Source organism: Artibeus jamaicensis, unplaced genomic scaffold (genome assembly GCF_021234435.1).
Source record: "Artibeus jamaicensis isolate MK-2021 breed Jamaican fruit bat unplaced genomic scaffold, CSHL_Jam_final contig_475, whole genome shotgun sequence".
Classification (NCBI taxonomy): Eukaryota; Metazoa; Chordata; class Mammalia; order Chiroptera; family Phyllostomidae; genus Artibeus; species Artibeus jamaicensis.
The window spans coordinates 4810239-4828548 of NW_026521852.1; the positions used below are offsets into that span (position 1 = coordinate 4810239).

General features: G+C 47.5%; 1 protein-coding gene across 1 annotated transcript; it reads right to left on the reverse strand.

Moving 5' to 3' along the window:
* Positions 1 to 4203: 4203 nt before the first annotated feature.
* PRELP (proline and arginine rich end leucine rich repeat protein) lies at positions 4204 to 18044 on the reverse strand. The gene is made up of 3 exons (XM_037153174.2): positions 17889 to 18044; positions 9343 to 10322; positions 4204 to 6840 (listed from the first exon to the last, which is right to left on the reverse strand). Exons 2-3 carry the CDS (start codon positions 10304 to 10306, stop codon positions 6665 to 6667), a joined length of 1140 nt encoding a protein of 379 aa, XP_037009069.2. The 5' UTR covers positions 10307 to 10322; positions 17889 to 18044; the 3' UTR covers positions 4204 to 6664.
* Positions 18045 to 18310: the final 266 nt, after the last annotated feature.

The window sequence follows — 18310 nt, forward strand, 5'->3', positions numbered from 1 at the left end:
TACCTGGGAAAGTGTCCTACAGGCTAGGGCTTTGTCTAAGAGGTATCTCTTGCAGCCCCGCCCCCCATTACTCCACTTCTGGCTCTATGTGCTTTCTCACACCCTGAGACTCTAATGGGCACGTGCAGACAGAGGCTCATTTACACATCTCCACAAGGACACACGCTTGTTCCCTTGATGACACAACTCTTTGTCGAGTGGGCACACACTTGTGCATTTATATGGATGTCCTCTCTTATACAACCATAGAGTGCAACGATTAGTCACTAAACTACATTTAGAGAAATTCCACCATCAAGGCATCTTGTGGTTTTTAAAATCATTGTTCACTCATTCATGCATTTGCTTAACAAACATTATGGACTTGGCTCTGGGGTGCAGAAATGAGTAAAACAAACTGAGTTCCAGGAACACCTAGTCCATTTAGGGGACCTAGGCTTACAAATTGACATGTAATGCAAAAAAGAATGTTAGTATACATGTAAAGTATACTTATAAGTGAAGCTTTTTAGAAATAAATGATTATAGAAACAAAAGACCTCTTCATTGTGGTTGTGGGAGTGTTATACACCTGGCAATTTCCTTAGATACATGTGTACATGTCTGTGTATGTGCACATATGTGATGTGCATTGCATACAAATGTTTGTGTAAGCTCACCCATATATGCACAGATGGGCCAAGACATGCATGTGGTGTTGGGTGTGTTTCTGATAATGTGGCTCTCTCCAGAGCCAGCTGCATGAATTTCTAGTAGATTCTCCCCCTTTTTAATTTTAGTCAGGCAAGAGGGTAAGCCCCCAGCAGTAGCAACAGTGTGCTCCCATACCTGACTCCATTTTACCTCCCATACCTGTCCAAACCACATATAATGTTTAAGAAATGTTCAAGAAAAGTCCTAAGGTAGTTTGCTGCCCCACAGCCTCCTCCAATGGCTCTGGCCTAAAGACCTAAACTCTTTTCATCCTCCTACCCAGTCCCCACTCCAGCTGGGCACTCTTTCCCTCATTTGCATACCAAGGGGTCTACCATCTCAAACCCTGAACCTTATCCTTATGTAGACTTTTTTGGTTCCAAAGGAGCTCACAGCATCCACAAAGGTGTGGACTCTGGTGAAAAGATTGTGTTCAGTGGGGCTTAGGTGAACAGCTGCCTGTGAAGGGCAGGGAGCAGGCCAAGGCAGGTGTATGGTCAGTTAGACTTCTTGATACACAGCTGTTTCCCCTCAGCAGATCCTCATCCCATTCCTTTGCTTGGTGCTAGGGAATTCTCTCCCTCCACCCTCTCCCACCTCACCCCATACTCACAGTCCCCCCACCTCCCACTCCCATCCCTTCCTCTCTTTCTTGGTTTGCTATTTCTTTTTCTTACTCACCCTCTTCAAGAGGGTAGACACTTCCCGCCTACTGAGGATCCCACCCCTCAGATTCTGTACTGTTTTCAGAGAAGGTAGCAGTGGGTGTGTGGAGTGTGGGGGTTTGCTCTCTTAGCTTTCTTCTCCATCCAGAGATGGACAATGCTTTGACTTTATAGGTGAAATCCAAAGATTAAAAAAGGCTGAGAGCTAAGGCATCCTGATCACCACCTACCACCTACATCTCCAGTGTGGGAACCATAGCAACAGAAATCACCAGATGGAGGGTTTGAAGGCTGGGTGATTCAAAAGGAAGGAGACTTGGGATGGGATAGGGCTTGAAAGCCAACTTCAAGTTCTTTGGTGATGATGGCAAGGATGACACAGGACATTCACTAACTTGGCTGAGGTGGGGTCCTAGAGAGGACTCCTGATTGTAAACACCAGGAGGCAATGTGTGGGGTCCTCAAGGACTAAGAAGGATTCTCCCCAAGATATGTTTGTGGGGAGAGACTCTCCTTTGCTTGGTGCCACAGGTTCTGCTGGGCAGTCTTTGGCGAATGTGTCTGAGGGAAGATGTGTCTCCCCAGGATCCTGCCAGCCTACATGTCTGTCTGTGTTCTTCAGTGATGCTCCTTCTCCTGCTCTCTTATCCTGGCCAGGTACTAAATCCCAGCTCCAAGGCCTCCTGAGGAACATTTAATGTAACCCCTTATGGTACAGATGGGGAAACAAGGCCAGTGAGGTGAGGTGACTTGCCCAAGGTCACACAGAGCCAGGAAGAATTCCTAGATTTCCTGACCCTCAGGGTTCCCCTTTGTTTGCATGACTCTGCTCTCTCTCTGCTCTCTCCCTCATCCCTGAGATTTCTGAGACCACATGTCTTGGTGCCATCATAACAGATGGCTTTGGCAGAGTTCACCTCTGCCTGAGCACACCATGTTGAAGGAGCAGATATAATAGCCTGGCCAAAGGGCAATGCGTGGTCTGCAGTGTTTCTGGGCACCAGATGTTGTGGAGAAGACATGCTGCAGCCTAAGAACCTGATCACCTGTGCCCTTGGCAGCCCCGCTACTTCCCATGTGAGGGAAACCAGAAGGGGCTTTGCTGGGTGGAGGGAGAGAGGGCCCTGGAGCCAGGACGGTGCTCTAGAAGCAGATGGCATATTTGGCTACTCTCCTCCTCTTTCTCTCTACAGCCAAGGCCTCTATGCTTCCTACCTGCACAATTTCTGTCCTGCAAGGAATGCAGATGCAACTGTTCTTTCATTCTGCCTGCCTCTCCCTCTCCCTCCTCACTTTCTTGGACACACTGCCTGTGTTCTATTGCCATGCCCTCTGACCTGCAATTTGTCCTCCCCCAGGGCACAGCCATCTTCACCTCACATGCAATGGCTTTCCCACAACTACCTCCCCACCAATCACTTCCAGACTAGCCTCAGGTCCTAAACCTTCCCCCAGCTTTGGCTCTACTTTCATTAACTTGCCTGCCTCACCTCTGGTTCCATGGATTTCAGGGAGGGCCCATGGGTGTGCATGTGTGACCTATGTGGGGACTCTCTGACCATCATGCTGTTGTTCCAGGATGTACAGCACCTTAGAGCACAGGAAGGGGGTGGGAGGTGTGGGAGCCCTTCTAATATGAGGCCCTCATTAGGAGAAGCACAAGGCATGCTCATGGAATGGATGTGGCAGTTGGTGGGATCACAAGTTTGGCCAGCTGACCCCGTTGCTACCCCTTTCATGAGTAGAAAATTTCAGGAAGCCCGTTTTTTGGAAAATAGGAGTATGTTTCCTGCTGAGGGCTTTTATCCACACAACCCCACGACTTGAACACACACACACACACACACACACACACACACACACCCTGCAGGCTACAAGCCAAGCATTCCTACCTCTTTGCTCATGCTGTTTCCCCTCCTGCCTATGTGCTTTTCCCCCTTCTCCCACCTGGAAAATTCTGCTCCAGCCCTTAAGATCCAGCTACAATGATGGGAGCCTTTCTGGTTTCTCTCTGGCAGAGGTTGAAACCCTTTCCACCATGCACTTTGTACACAAAATTATTCAAACCCTGAAGACAAGCAATTATTAATTAATGGATTTTTCCCTTTACCAAGTTATGAATTCCTCATGGGCATGAGATATGTATTACCTACCCTTGGATTCCTAGCTGGGAAGCTTGCATGTAGTTGATATCTACAGAAAACTTGCTGAATTGAACTGAAGCAGGTATTTAGGAGGCAGGGTGGGGGTGGTGGGGGCAGCAACTGGCAGTTTTCATCACAAAGAAAATGATGTTAGCTGGGAGGGTCACAGTCTACTTCTAGAACCTTCCATCTAAAGACAGATTCTAGGGTACACCCTTTTCACCCCTCTGTGAACATCTGCACTACCTATAAATCCTTCCAGATGGGGTGGCCCTTTGTTCTTGCCCTTGATACAGCTCTGCCAGTGTTTTTACACTGCAACTCCTTAACTAGTCTATAGGCTTCACTTGGTCAGGAATGGTGTCTGCTTTATGTCTGTCTGTATTTGGCTCAGTACTGTGCATTTGGGAGACTCTCGGCAATTAGGAATCTGTGAGCTGATAGTCCTGGGCCTTTGGGCTTCAAATGTAGCTGTCAGATTTCTGATCTGATTTTAGGCGTAATTTTTCATGAAAGTTGTGTTTTGGAGAAATTCACCAAGAAAACACTTTGGAATTGTTTACTTAGAGTTTCTTAAGAAGAAGACCCCTCCTCTACCCCTCTTCTCAGAGCAAGGGGAAAGTGGAGGAAGGAGGAGTGGGAGCCAGAATGACTTTAAGGTGTTATTCTTGACCTGCTCACATTGTCAAGTTCAAGCAGGATGTTTTTGATATTACTTTATTTCTTCTGCTGTGAAGCATGTTGGAATGCAAAAGTTGTGTCACAAAGTTAATGTGGTCTTCCAAAACAGCTATATGAACAGAGTACACATATACTCCTACTTACACACCTGTATATGTAGATACCAACAGCACTGGGAGATACAGTTGTGTGTGGAGGAGAGGCTTCCTGAAATCCAAGGGAAATCAGCACATTGTGTATGTGTGTGGGAGTGCAGTGGGGGACAGGGTTTGCTGTAATCAGTTTAACTCAATCCTCTCTGGCTTACAGCTGCAGAAAGTGATGGAGGGAGCATTTATTCTAGATGGTGTTATGGGATGATGGTGATTGTGTTGTTGCTGAAACAAACTAGTTGGGGTTTGCAGAAGCAGGGGGATGACCCCCCTCCACTGAGCCATGGAGCTGTGTTCCCCCAGGGCCTCGTCAGAGCAGCTGAGGTTGAAAGAGGTGAATAAGGCGCAGAAGGGGGTTTATCCAGGCCAGAGCACCAGGTTGCCTATAGCCACAATACTATATTGACTTTAAGCAGGAGCCTTGGAGAAACCAGCTGTAGGTCAGAAGAATGAGGCAGTTTATAGGAGCATAGTGAAGGAGGCTAGGATTGAATGGGCTCTGTTTTCTGTGAATTAGAAAAAGAGAAATTGAGAATGAGTATAATGGAAACTTTTTGAAGTTAGGGGTCTAGCTTAGTACAGTTTCTTAAAAATCTCTGTACTTTTGCTCAACCCATCTTGAGGGTGGGCAACTATGTACTACTCATTTCTAGAACATCCACCCCACCCCACCAACATATACACTCAAGGACTGTAGAGGAGCAGCATCCCTTAGAGGCAGGTCAGGGGAAGATGCAGGTGAGATTTTGGGACCCAGGCTCCCTTGGAGGTCAGCCAAGCTTCACCTGGGTCAGACAGGGAGGGTGGGAAGGCTGAGGGAGGGACATCCATACAGGGAATAAATAACTGCAAGGAAAGTGGATAATATTTAGGACTTGTCTTGCATTAGAACAAGGTCTAAAGGGCAGAGCCACAGAATGGAACATGAGTGCTAGAGGGGACTTAGAGGGGTTTACAGAGTATGGGAGCTGAGAGCAGAATGCACCACAAGTTCAGAGAGTGAAGGGGAAGAGACCACATTCTCTGCTGGTCCCTAAGGTTCCCACTGGTGCTCACACATGATGGAATGAGCCACTCTCAAGTCCCACCTTAGGGCCACTGTAGCTCTGTGCCCTTTAGACCCCAGAGGAGAGAGGGAGAGATCATGCACATGGCTCCTGGCTCTTCAAGTTGGAACTCTTAAACTTGAAACTTACCCCCAGAGAGATGAAGGGGAGGAGCCATCTGTGACCTGCACCAGCCACCAGGTGTCACTGATGTGTCTGTCTTAGAGAGGAGGCTAATTTGAACACAAGGAAGAGGCTTCTGGGAAATTTCCAGGTGCCCCACCCCTTCTTGCAGGTTTCTCAGAAATTTCTCTGCGGGTGGAAAGGGTTAGGCCATCCATGTTGATAGAGAACAGATGTCAGGGTGGGGTTGGTGACTCTGCACCCTCCACAGTGGACATTGTGTTCCCCAGGCACCAGGCCTCTTGTTCAGAGTGGCCAAGGGGGCTGCAGGACCCATTTGCAACCTCACTGGCCCATTCCAGGGCTCTGACTCCCACCCCTCCCCCGCTGGCCAATTCTTAGAATCTGAGTCATTCTTCTCCTGGACTATTTCTCCCTGCTTTCCCTCTTGGACCACAGGGGCCCATTTAGAAGAGTGTGAGCTATGTTCACCCTGGAGAAAGAGGGCCTTAGCTTCCCCCTATGGAGAGTAGGCCAGATGCAGGTCCTTGTGGGAATGCTGACCCTCTGCCCTCCCTGTCCATGTCCTTGCACTTTCTTTTTGAGAACACAAGCTGGCAGAGAGCCAGTGTGATGTCTGGTGCCAGCAAACAAGTGGTGGAGCAGCAGTTTTGCAAGACGGATCATCCTTGGCCAACAAAGCCTGAGTTTTTTGGCCCTGTGAGGTCAGAGTTGCCCACAAAGGAGTCTTGTGCAGGACTTTGTGAGCCTCACCTCCTGGCCACCCCTGGCCATTTTCCTGGTTCACCAGGACTGAGGTCCAGATGTCAGTCCAGGTCCAGATTCACCCAGGAGTGACAGGGGAAGGTGAGGAGAGAAGGGACTATTAAATCTTTAGGCAGACATCTGTGCTTCTGGGGTCAGAAGTTTGGGTATACAGTGGGTGTCTTTAGGCTGGGTGGACCCAACCCAGGCCTGGGAAGTCTTTCCCTAGAAGCTGCAGGTGCAGCAATATGTGGCCTGTCCTACTTCAGCAAGGTTGGATAAGAAAGGCAAAGCTGGGAGAAAGACAGGAGGATAGAGAAAACAAATGGGGAGCTCAGGTGCCTGGGCCACCAGCATTCAAATGTGGTCAGAAGAGACCCAGGGCAGAGCAAGACCTAGATGACCACAGACTGCAGCAGGCGGAAGCACATCATGAGGTCCAGCGGGATGGGTGGCTTCAGGTAGTTCCCATCCAGCCTCAGGTAGCGGAGGTGTGGCACATTCTCCAGATCCGAGGAGAAGTCATGGAAGGTGACCAGGTTGTTGGGGCAAATCTGAGTTCCATTGATCTCTATGGAGAAAGAAGGGGAGAAGTGAGCAGGAGAGGAGGTGGGCAATCAGGACAGAGGGGGTGTGTGCAGGCACAGGTGAGGAAGGAGAAGGTGGACAACAGAGAGTGAGGACTCTAGAGTTCTGGCTGGAACTGGCTGACTTTAGGAATGTGTGACCATGGATGAGTTCACCTTTACCTGCAGGCCTGGTTTATTCATAGTAAAATTAAGCTGGACTTGATCTACAATTGTTTTTGGAAATTTACTCTGAGGAGTCATGGAGGAAGTAAACTTTGAGCTAAACCTTCAAAATTAGGTAGGATTATAGCAGGAGGAGACATAAGAGGGAGGGGTTCTGATGAAGGAACTTATTTGAATAGAGTTGTGAAGGACAGAAAGGTCATGGAAGAATCTGGGAGTAGTAAACAGCCCAGTGTGATGGAGTAGTGAGAGTGAGCTGTAACATTAAGTTGTAGCCAAAACTTATGGTTAATTTTCAAATACTTCACTAAGGAGTGGGGATTTGATCTTCAGTCTGAGAAATGATATTGAGCAAGACTGTCATTTTGAGAAGGGTGACAAAATGTATGAACTATAGCATCCTGGTGTGTAAAATTTGGAAGGGGTCTATGAAGAGTTTTATACTGCAGAATGGTGAATCTAGCCATAGTGTGGAGAAAGAGTGGGGTGAGGTGAGAATTGAAACTGGTAGGTAGATGTGAGAATTTCTTGTCACCTGGATGTGAGGCATATGGGAGGACAGAAGATGGTCACATTAACTGAAAGAGGGATGACAGGAAGAGAAAAGGTGGTCTACGGAGGACACAAGGCCATAGGGACAAGCTGAACCTATTGATTCTGATGTGATTACTGATTCTAGGCTTTCAAAGGAAAATGAGGTTTCATTTTCTCCTTCACCTCTTGTTAGATGACATCAGATGTATCATCTTCTAAGTGAATTTTTATTCTCCCTAAGTCTTGCCTCATTTATTATCCTTAGGGACATTGTTCTTCTCTCTTTACCATTGGAGTTGCAAAAAAAGCCCTGACAAGGATGGATTTTCTTGCAGCTTTTGTCACTTTGGACTGTCATCTGACCACACTGATGTTCAGTCCCCAGATCTGTGACATGGTGAGTGTGAGTGTGGTTTTTCTGACTTCACCCTCAGGAGTCCGGCTGTCCCCTAGCAGCCTGTTCTTCCACAACCAGAAAGAAACCTACCATATATTAGGCATATATTAGGCAGCCTTTCTGTCTATATTTTTGGCCTATAATGAATCCTAGGGGGTAGTGCGTTGCCTCACTTTACTCCCTGCAGGGTAAAATTAGACAGTTTTTCCTTTTCCTGAATTTGTTTCTCCCCAGATTTTTAAAAGTGCTCTATGACTCTGTATAATTATCCCAGATGAGTGAACGAGCCTGTTCTCCTGACACTTGTTTCAAGAATGTAGAAACTCAACAATCTTCCTCTCATCCTTTGGCTGGGAAACTAAGGATTTCTATTATTGTCATAGGGGAGCTTCTCTTTTTCTTGGTCCCCTTCATCCCTGCAGCTGCTGCATTCCTTATGTGGGGATAGCCTTATTTTGTTCAAGGACCAGGTAATATTCTCTCTTTTGTTTTTAAATCTTTCTGCTGATGTTCAGAGCTGGCATTTTTGATGGAAGTAAAATTGCTACATCTATCCTCTTCTTTTGGGCTGCAATTGATATCTCATAGCCCAGGACCCTGTAAATGCAGTTTAGGCAAATTCTGCCTTAAGTGTACTGTCTTCTATAACTAAATATTCCAGCTTTCCAGATAGATTCAGAAAGCACCCACATATCAATGTTGTCATGCTGACAGTTGTATACCTGGAATACATAGGGGTGAGCAAAAGTAAGTTTACAGTTGTGAATTTGTGAAACAGTTGATTTTTGTATTATTATTTATTTATTAATTATTGTATTATTATTATTATCCTATTTTGCTTGCCACTGTATAGCTGGCTCTCTGTGTATACCTTTTACAGATGCTTCAAAGCTGAGGGGCAGAGATGGGGGATGCTGCATTTCACAACTGCCAGATTCTGCAGCAGACAGGCCCAAGACATTTCAGAGTGGGCATTTAAATGTCACTGTTATGCTTCTAGGAGAATGTCCAGGACTATATTCCATGTCTACCCTACCTATAGATCTAGAGGGCAAAGAATCAGGGGCTGATGAGAAGAGGGGAGAAAGAGAAGGGAGTACTTTCCAAGCATGGTATTCTGGGCACTATATCATATTAAATGATTAAGTCCTCATATTGACTTTATACGAGGTATTTCACCACTCTCACTTTACAGATGAGGGAACTCCTCAGAGAGGTCAGATATCTGTTCAAGGTCATACAGATAAGCAAGTGGTAAGGCCAAGATTTGAAGTACAGTGCCAAACAGGGTGCTTTTTGCACACCCCTACCCTGAGGCTCCTGAGAAAGGGCTGAGCTGGTAAGTCCCCAGCCTCCCTCCCTGGGGTCTGGCCCCGCATACCCCACTCACTCTCAATGCTGTTGTTGTTGAGGTATAGGTGCTCCAGTTTGTTGCTAATGGCAGGCACATTGCTGATCTTGTTGTGTGACAGGTGGAGCACAAGCAGGTTGGAGATGTTAAAGGAGTTCTTGGGGAGCCCCCGGTCAGAGAGCTTGTTATAGTTAAGGCGAATGAAGGCCAGGTTGGGAAAGGACTTGAAGTATCCATTAGGGATCGACTCTATTCTGTTGCTGTCCAGGTAGAGCTGGTGAATGGCTGTGGGGACCTTGGGTGGCATCTTTCTCAGGGTGTTGTGGGCCAAGTTGAGCTGCATGAGGCTCTTGAGGCCCTTGAAGGTGTCTGGCCTGAGGACTTCATCATTTAGCTTGTTGTGTTGGAGATCCAGGAGCAGTAGGTGCTCCAACCTGCTGAAGACACCAGGAGGGATCTTGGAGATCTTGTTCTGGCTTAGCCTCAGTTGCTCCAAGTTTGGGGGGAGGGCAGAGGGCACCTCTTCCAGCTGGTTCTTTTCCATGTAGAGGAATGCCAGGCTGGGCAGTTGGTCCAGCACCTTCTGGTCTACCTTTCGAATTCGGTTGTTGTCCAGGTTGACCCATCTCAGGCCTGAGGCATTCTTGAAGGACTCTACTGGGAGCTCAGTTATGAAATTGTTCTGGAGATAGAGGTAATGGATTCGGGATGGGATGATGGGGACTTTTCTAAGGTTGCGGCTATCACAGTAGAGGGCAGATGGGAAATCATGCGGGCAGTAGCATTCCCGGGGACAGTCAGGAAAGATAGATGGAGGGCCTGGTGGGAGGGGCGGAGGCAGGTCTGTAGGCTCCAGTGGCTCACGGGGCTGAGGAAAGCTGGGAGTGGGCCTGGGCCTAGGTCTGGGCCTGGGCCTGGGTCTTGGTCGTCTTGTTGGCTGGCCTTGGGTCACTGAGGCCAAGATGAAGAGAAGTGGGAGGATCAAGAAGAGGGATGGCCTCATGATCCAGATGATGTGCCTGCAGGGAGAGAATAGAGGTTATTAGCCTACTGGGCCTCAGTGTTTAGAAGGCCATGTCTTTGTAGTTAAAGTTGGCCAGGATGGGCTCCAGGTGAGCTGTGGGAGGAACTGTGGAAGCATTTCCTTGTTTGCCTGCATCTAGCAGATGAGAAAGTAATGAGGGCTCAAGAGCCTGGATTCCCTGCCCAGAGGCCTAGCCACTCGATGTGTTTCACTTGCTCTGGAGAGCATGAGCCATCCTGGCAGAAGGCACAGTGGGCTGTGAATCGGGAGTTCTGTAGCTTGCTGTCTAGCCCTCAGTCTCCCCATTTTCAGTATGATAAAAATCATTGCTTTCCTTATAGGAAGCATGTTAGGTATATGAACAATAGAGTCCTGGGGTTAAAATCTGGAAGTGTCCTTAGAGATCCCACAGCTCGGTGGTTCTGAAACTGTGCCCCCATTTCTATGGAGCTCCTCTGAAGGAAGGAGACCAAGGGGATGGCCCTGGGGCACCCCCAACTCACTCCTGTGACAACCTGAGCAGCTCTGTTTTTTTTTTTAAATATTTATTTATTTTTAGAGAGAGGAGACAGGAAGGAGAAAGAGAGGGAGAGAAACATCAATGCATGGTTGCCTCTCATGTGTCCCCCACTGGGGACCTGACCTGCAACCCAGGCAATGTGCCCTGACTGGGAATCAAACCAGCGACCCTTTGCTTCACAGGCCCGCACTCAATTCACTGAGCTACACCAGCCAGGGCTATCTCTGTGTTTTTTTAGTCTGATACACACACACGCACATGTGCACACATACACACTGGGGTTTAATCAAAACATTTGTTTGAAAAATAAAGTTGCATTGCTATAAACTGGTTTGAAATCCACCAATGAAGCCCAGACAGTACTGTTTATACAGTTTGAGCCCTGGAGGGAAGAAATAGTTTACCAAGGCCAGGAAGCCATTTACAGCAGACCCAGGACAAGAGCCCAGGTCTCCTGCCTTCCAGGGCGGTGTTCGTAAAGATCTTGGAAAGGAAGGAAGTGCTACAGATCAGTGTGTGTCCCCCTGCTTGCCCCTCACCCACTGAACTCAGCTCAGCAAACACTGATTTCTACCAGCAGGATACACACCAAGAATTTTCCTTTGGTGTGGAGGATTCTGGGAAAGTAAACAGGGGAGGATGGAAAGCTGGAGGGAAACCACTTTCACTCCTTGTGACCCAGTATCACTGCTCACATATCCACTGGAGTTGGTGGTGTTGAGATATCAAGAAGAACTTCCTGCTAGCCTCAGAAACATAGTGGAATAGGTTGCTGAAGGATGTTTTGAAGTTGCCCTCCCATTGGCTGTGGTGACCCTTCAGATAGAGCCATGTGGTTTAAATTGAATTAAGCTGGGGAAATATCAATAGACCCAGGGTTGCAGACACAAAGTGCCAGCTCTCACAGGCTCCCCCCTTGCCTGGCTGGGAAGGGTCTGGGGAAGAGGTTTCATGTACCATCCTCTCCCCAGGGTCCCCATCTTTCTGACACCCTCTCTGGTCTCCAGGTAGGGTCGTCATTCCCACATTGTTTCCACTGGCCCTTCTTGTTGCTTCTTCAGGACTGTGGTGTCTACCTGTCCCCCTTTTGGGATCTAGGATGCACTGGGGATACAGACTTCTTGGGGTTCTCTGAGATAGATGGGGCTGGAATGTGTCCCCAGCTGTATCTAGACCCTGTGATCACTGCCTCTGTTGTAGGCTGCTCAGTCTCTTTCCTTTGAGGCCACATCAACTTAGACTCCTCCCTGTGTGAGCCACTGACTCAGTGCTGGCTTCTTGTGGCTTTGCTCAAAGGAAGACTACAGAATCCCCTCATCGGCTGCTTAGTCCTGGGTTAGGTTCTCAGGAGAGCTGAATATGAAAAGAAACAGGAGAGAAGGCAGAGCTCAATTGTGGAGGGTAGGAGGGAGTATTCCACACTTTTCACAAAAACGCCCTTGACTCCCAGCCTGTCTACACCTCCTGTACCATACACACAAGCAAACTCATGTTTGCATGAGTTCTGTGTGCATGTGTAAGCCCTTGTATATAGTACACTGAGTATGGAAAGGAAAGAGTAAAGGAGAGAGGAAGGGAGAGATGGAAAGCAGGCAGACAGACATACTAGGAGGAGGGAGGGAAGAGATTGCCTGTAGCCTCCGTTGCCTTTCTAGCTCCTTCTAAATTGGTCTTTTCTCAGGCAGGCCTCCTCAAAGGGGTCCAGGAAGGGCATTTTCCTCAGGCCTTTTGTCACAAAGGAACTTGCATTTAAATTCTTGGCTTTATCTATAGTTGAGGCTATATAATAGTCCCAGGAATATACTGAAAGGATGGAAAAGTTAAGTCATTCATTGTAAAACTACACTTGGAATCTTGTGGCCAGACCAATACAACTTGATGAACTATGAACTAATATTTTAGGAGCCTTGTAATTTTCTTGAAATTAACACCATCATTTTGCATATAAATTTTAAGAAGGCAGTTAAAGCATTAGTATGCTAAAAACAAATATATATATATATATACTTCTTTTGTCCCAGCAAATCTCTTCTTTCCTTAAACAGAAACTGGTCCCCCCCCCCAACGATTTTATTTATTTATTTTTAGAGAGAGGGGAAGGGAGGGAGAAAGAGAGGGAAAGAAACATCAGTGTGTGGTTGCCTCTTGTGCACCCCCTACTGGGGACCTAACTGGCAACACAGGCATGTGCCCAGACTGGGAATCAAACCTGCAACCCTTTGGTTCACAATCTGGTGCTAAATCCACTGAGCCACACCAGCCAAGGCAAAACAAACATTTTTAAAAGCCCCACTTTTTGTGACCCTAAATATTTTGTTTTGGCATTCATTTATTTTCTTATCACTCGGAAGCCTGAAACAAGCAAGCTCTGCCCCAAAGAGGCACCCCAGTACTGGCTAGGGCTCCCTATTTCCTGGCATGCCCTCTGTCATCAAAATCATCTGCCAGGTGTTGGGCCCTGAAGCAGGGGAAATTTTTCCAGAGCTTCCAGCAAAAGCCCACTTCATGAAGCACAGTGACTCAGGCCTTTGTGTGGGAGTGTTTCTGCAGCCCTGGTCTTCATTGTCAGGAGTGATAGAGTCACAGGTCAGTCATGGCTCTATCTGGCTGGCCAGCTTCCCTCTTCTTTTGTCAGAAATGAGCAGAGGGCTTCCTCATCTTCATTGCCCTCCCAGACCCTTCAGGGACTTCTCTGACCTGCTGGCCAGTCCTGATCCTTTTGCATACCAAGCCTCTGGGGGCTGGCCAAGCTTCCCCAGAGCAGATGGGAGGCTCCTTAGAAAAGGTCCATGGGCCTGTGCCATGGAGAAGCTGGATCTGCTGATTCCCTTTCTCTTAGCCTGTGGCTGAACCATTCTGTGTGTGTGTGTGTGTGTGTGTGTGTGTGTGTGTGTGTGTGTGTGTGTACGCCCATGCTTCTTTCTTGAGAAAATAACATTCATTTCTAAGCCTTTTCTCCTTGGGCAACGCCTCTTCCTGCTGGAGCGTGGCTGTCCAGGGGGAGGTCCTGACAGCCCAGCTCTGGCAATGCTCTGTAATGTCCTAATCCCTGAAACCAGTATCTGTGTGACAGACTGGAAGTCCCCAAACTCCATCAGGAGTCATAGCTCTCCTCCTCAAAAACCCAATGTCACACGTTCTTATGTTTCTGCCTTCCAGAAATTTCTATTCAATCATAAGCTCTCTGGGGTGAGTCACAATTGTGTATAATGTTTAAATTTCTTATGCTTTTGAAAGCACACCTCCCCACCTCCAAACTTTTTGCTGGCTGTGCTCACTGCTCAATCACTGCACCCCTGTTTGCTAATGCTGTCTCTCTAAAGGCTGCTGCTTCATGAGGAGAGACTATGGTCAATTGCTTTACCCAACTGAAATTTCAATCTCTCCCTCTAGAATATTTCCTAAGAGAGTTTGAAATTCAAATTTCAATTCCAGTATTGGAGATCTGGGCTTGAATCCTGGCTGTGCCCCTCCACCCCAGGCCTCAGGCTCCTCCTCTGTGTGAGGATCAAATGAGATCATGCACATAAAGGCATATCACAACATGCACTCTCTACAAATGGCAGGGGTTAGCTTATTCATTGCTTTGATAAAAGAATAGATTCTCTAGAGAGACTCTTATTTTAGAGTGAGCCAGCCCCCATCTCTATCTAGTTCATAAATTCATTCATTTAAAATTTGAATACCCAGGGCTGGTGCAATGTCTAGGTTCAGGGCAGGGCTGGGTTGAGGTCCATGTGAGTTTGTCAAGTCACTGGGAGACAGTTTAAGGCTAATTGGCTTTGTATGGAGAATTGGGAATTGGGGTTGTCTGGGAGTAGGTTTGGGTATGTTTCCTCAGATTAAGGGATTACTCCATATGATTTATTGGCATTTTTCTTTCTTGTCAGATTCCCTGTCTCATTGTTACCCCTATCTCCCCATGGCTTAATACAGCCAGTGATCCTGGAAAATGGGGCTGCCCCCTGCCCCAGAGCCACACCCATGGTCGTTGGCATGACCCTCTTTCTCTATTCTTGACTTTCTGTTCTAAACTCAGACTTCTGAAAACCATCCTGTCCCCTACATCTCTTCCTGAAGCCCAGAATGGAGCTGGAAGGCAGGAGAATGAGACAGTCTCTGCCCAATGGCTAGCAGAAAAGCAAGGCAGACCCATGTAGGCTGCCTGAGACCCTTTCAAGGTCTGTAAGTGGGACTCGTGTGGTCCTGAGATAACAACAGAGCTGATATGGGCATGTGATGAATTCAACACACCTCTGATGCAGCTGCTTGGGGGTGAAATCAGTATAAAGGTGGACCTGACTGGGGAGGATGAGGAGAGCTTCATGGTGCAAACTAGACAGGGGAGTAGAGTTCTCAGCCCATCCACCACTACCTAGTGACACAAACTTGCTCTCAGCCTGTTTCCTTACCTGTAAAAGGGGGATAAGAAATGGTCCCTACTCCTGTATTCCTTACCCAGTTGTTGTCAGAAGCAAGTGTGATAAGTAACTTTAAAATGGGCTGCAGATCAAAAAGTGCTAAAACTAAATATAACACTATGGTGGAGAGACCATCTGTCTCCCCAGTGTATACCGCAAGGAAAAGTATAAACAGAGTGAAGTTTTTCTGGCCTTAGGCCACTAGTGTAGAAGAGCAAGTTTTCCATTAGGGGGGCTGGGGAAGGAACAAGGGTAAGATGGCTCTCCTCCTCACCTCACCATCCCCTTCTTCCTGCCTCCATCTCTAAAAGAATCTGTCTGATGCCCTAGGTGCTTATACATCTGGGTCCTAAACTCGCAACTCTAGCTTCTTCACTGGATGCTCTTGGGCAAATCTTTTACCTCAAGTAAGCTTCAGCTCCCTCATCTGTAAAATGAATACATTAATACTTTCTTATATTGATTTGAGGGTTAAATGAGTAAATGTATGTAAAGTGAGTGCTCACTGAGTCTTAAGCTATTGTTGACATTATTTCAGAGTAACAGGGTCTCTTTTCCTCCAGATTGGCTGGAGGGTGGTTCAGCCTTCCACCAGATGGTGGGGATCCTTGCTCATGGGTTGCCCTTCTCCTTTCACACAGAGCAACTTCTTCTCACTTGTGGCCTGTGAGACCACACTGGGGTACCAGAACCAACTACTTGGAGACCATAGACCCCCAGCCACCTGCAACTGCTCACTCTGCCCTCCAATTCATTCTCTGCCACCCCCTGCCCCTGCCTTCAAGCCTTTCTGTGGCAGGTGAGGAGGAACTGGTGAGGGAAAACTCAGAGATGGCCACAAGTCCCATTATGACCCATGACTTTCCCTCCCAACCTTTCATAACTGGCTTTTTTGTACCTTCCAGCCTAAAAATGCTTCCCTCGCATGCCAATAATGGGGCTGCCCACTGGGCGGAGCTCAGTGTCCAGCCCATCTTCTGTGTGAGGCCGTCAGAACAGATAGCTATTGGGCAGGAGTAGAGATGTGGAAGAGATGGGGAGAAGCCCAGCACAGTGCTTCAGGGGGCTCAAGGCAGGCAGATTAGCAGGTGAGGGGAAACAAAAGCCTTTTGGACCTATCTTGGGGGAACTTTCTTCTTAGGATGTTACCCTGCAATAGGGCTGTAAGTGCTGGCAAGGAGGATGGAGGGAGAGAACTCACAGGAGATCTTTCCTGTTCCCTCAGCACCAACTCCCGTTTGGGACATCCCAGAACTATTCCATCAGACAGTCCTTGTTCAGGAAACATAGCTGTTCTGCCCAGCTAGCACTGCCAGGAGCTCTGGGCTCTTCAGTCCCAACACTGAAGAGTCTCCCGCAGGCCGCTGATTTAGGTTCTCAAGTCATGGCTGACCTTCTGTATTAAAGTCATAACAGATCCCTGGGTCTCTATTCAGTAGGTCTGGAGCAAGGGATCCAGACTTCTGTATTTTTAGTAAGCATCCTTATTTCCTCCTCCCCTGCCCCCAAGTGATTGTGAAGATCACCCATATTTGGGGGCCCTGGTCTAGCTCAACCCAGCCTGCCTTGGGACAGCACTGTCTCCTTTTGACATGGACAAAGGTTATACTATTTGGAAGCAAGCCCCACTCAGTTACTCCTCCAGTTTTCCCCTGCCTGACTCATTAAGAGACTCCTTATTTTTTTTCTCTGCCACAAGGATTCCTTGGCAACCTGGGATAATTTTGAAATGGCTTTAAAGAGGAATCTTTTCTGACTGCCTGCCAAAAAGCAAACGAACACTGCCTGAGCTGGAGATTAGGACCTCCAAAGCTTGGAAGCTGGATTCTTTCTTTTCTTTCTCTCTGAAGATAGTGGTTTGGACCAGTGAGACAGAAATTCAGAGCTACTGGGAAGATACTGTGCAGGCTGGAAAGTGACTGTTTCTCCCTCCTACCCAATTAAGTTCTAAAGAATGAAGAAGTCCTTCCAAGTCCTGCTCTTGTTCATGTCCTCCCTGCTCTGCCTAAACTAAGCACACATGATTTTCTTTGGCTCTGCCATTTCAGTGGGAAGACGTACTTTCTTTTTGCTCTTATGGCTAGCGAGGTGTGTGAGAGCATGAGAGACAAGACAAAGTGTGTGGGGGTGTCTAGCTCTGCATGTTGCATGAAGTCAGAAAATTCAGGTGAGTGGGAAGAAGCTTTTGTGTGTGTGTATATTTATGTGTGTTTTGTATAATGAAAGACTGTGTAACGTGTGTGTGCCTGTGACAGTAAGTGACAATATATGAAAAGTGCAGAGAAATGGGTTCTTGATTCCAGTTTCTATGGAAGTACCCAATCTATAAAAGTGTTGTATTACACTCTGTAAAACTCTTTACTAGAACAAACATCTGTACCAAGAAAGTTAAATTTTGCAGCCAGCAAATATGTAGGCAGAGCATGATGAAGAGAAGGAAGAGAAACAGGGTGCAGAAGCAGTGAGGAAGACTAATTTGAACTCGTTTGAAAGAAGACAAAGGTGGGAAGGTTGGAAGGAAGAAAGAGACAGAGACTAGGTCAACCACCGAGGCTGGACAGAGCAGGACAACACTTGCTGGAGGGATGATACTTCCTGTGCATCTCCCCACTGGGCTTACCTGCATACACCTGCCTCTGCTCTCAGCTCTGGGTTAGTCCCCGGCAAGGCTCCCTCCTCCTCTTCCTCCCCCACCCTTCGGTGGAGCTGTGGCAGCAGAGAGCCAGCTAGAAGTTCTGATCTCCCAGTGGTGCTAGTGTGCTTGTGTTTGCTTGACTTTTCATCTACCAGATCCTATTGGGGTGGGGAGGTTATGTTAGGGGGAGGTACAGGCAGATTGTAGGGAGGGACGAGAGGAGGAAGGGAGGGGAAAAGAGAGGGAGGGAGCTTGGGAAAGGAGGAATGACAACAATAAAGTCTTTATTTGGCAGCCAAAGCTCCCAAAGACTTCTTCCACACATCATGCTCACTAACAAACTCATTTTTAATAACATTTCCTGCTGCGCTGCTGCTGCTTCTGGGTACAGATTGTTTGACCCATGT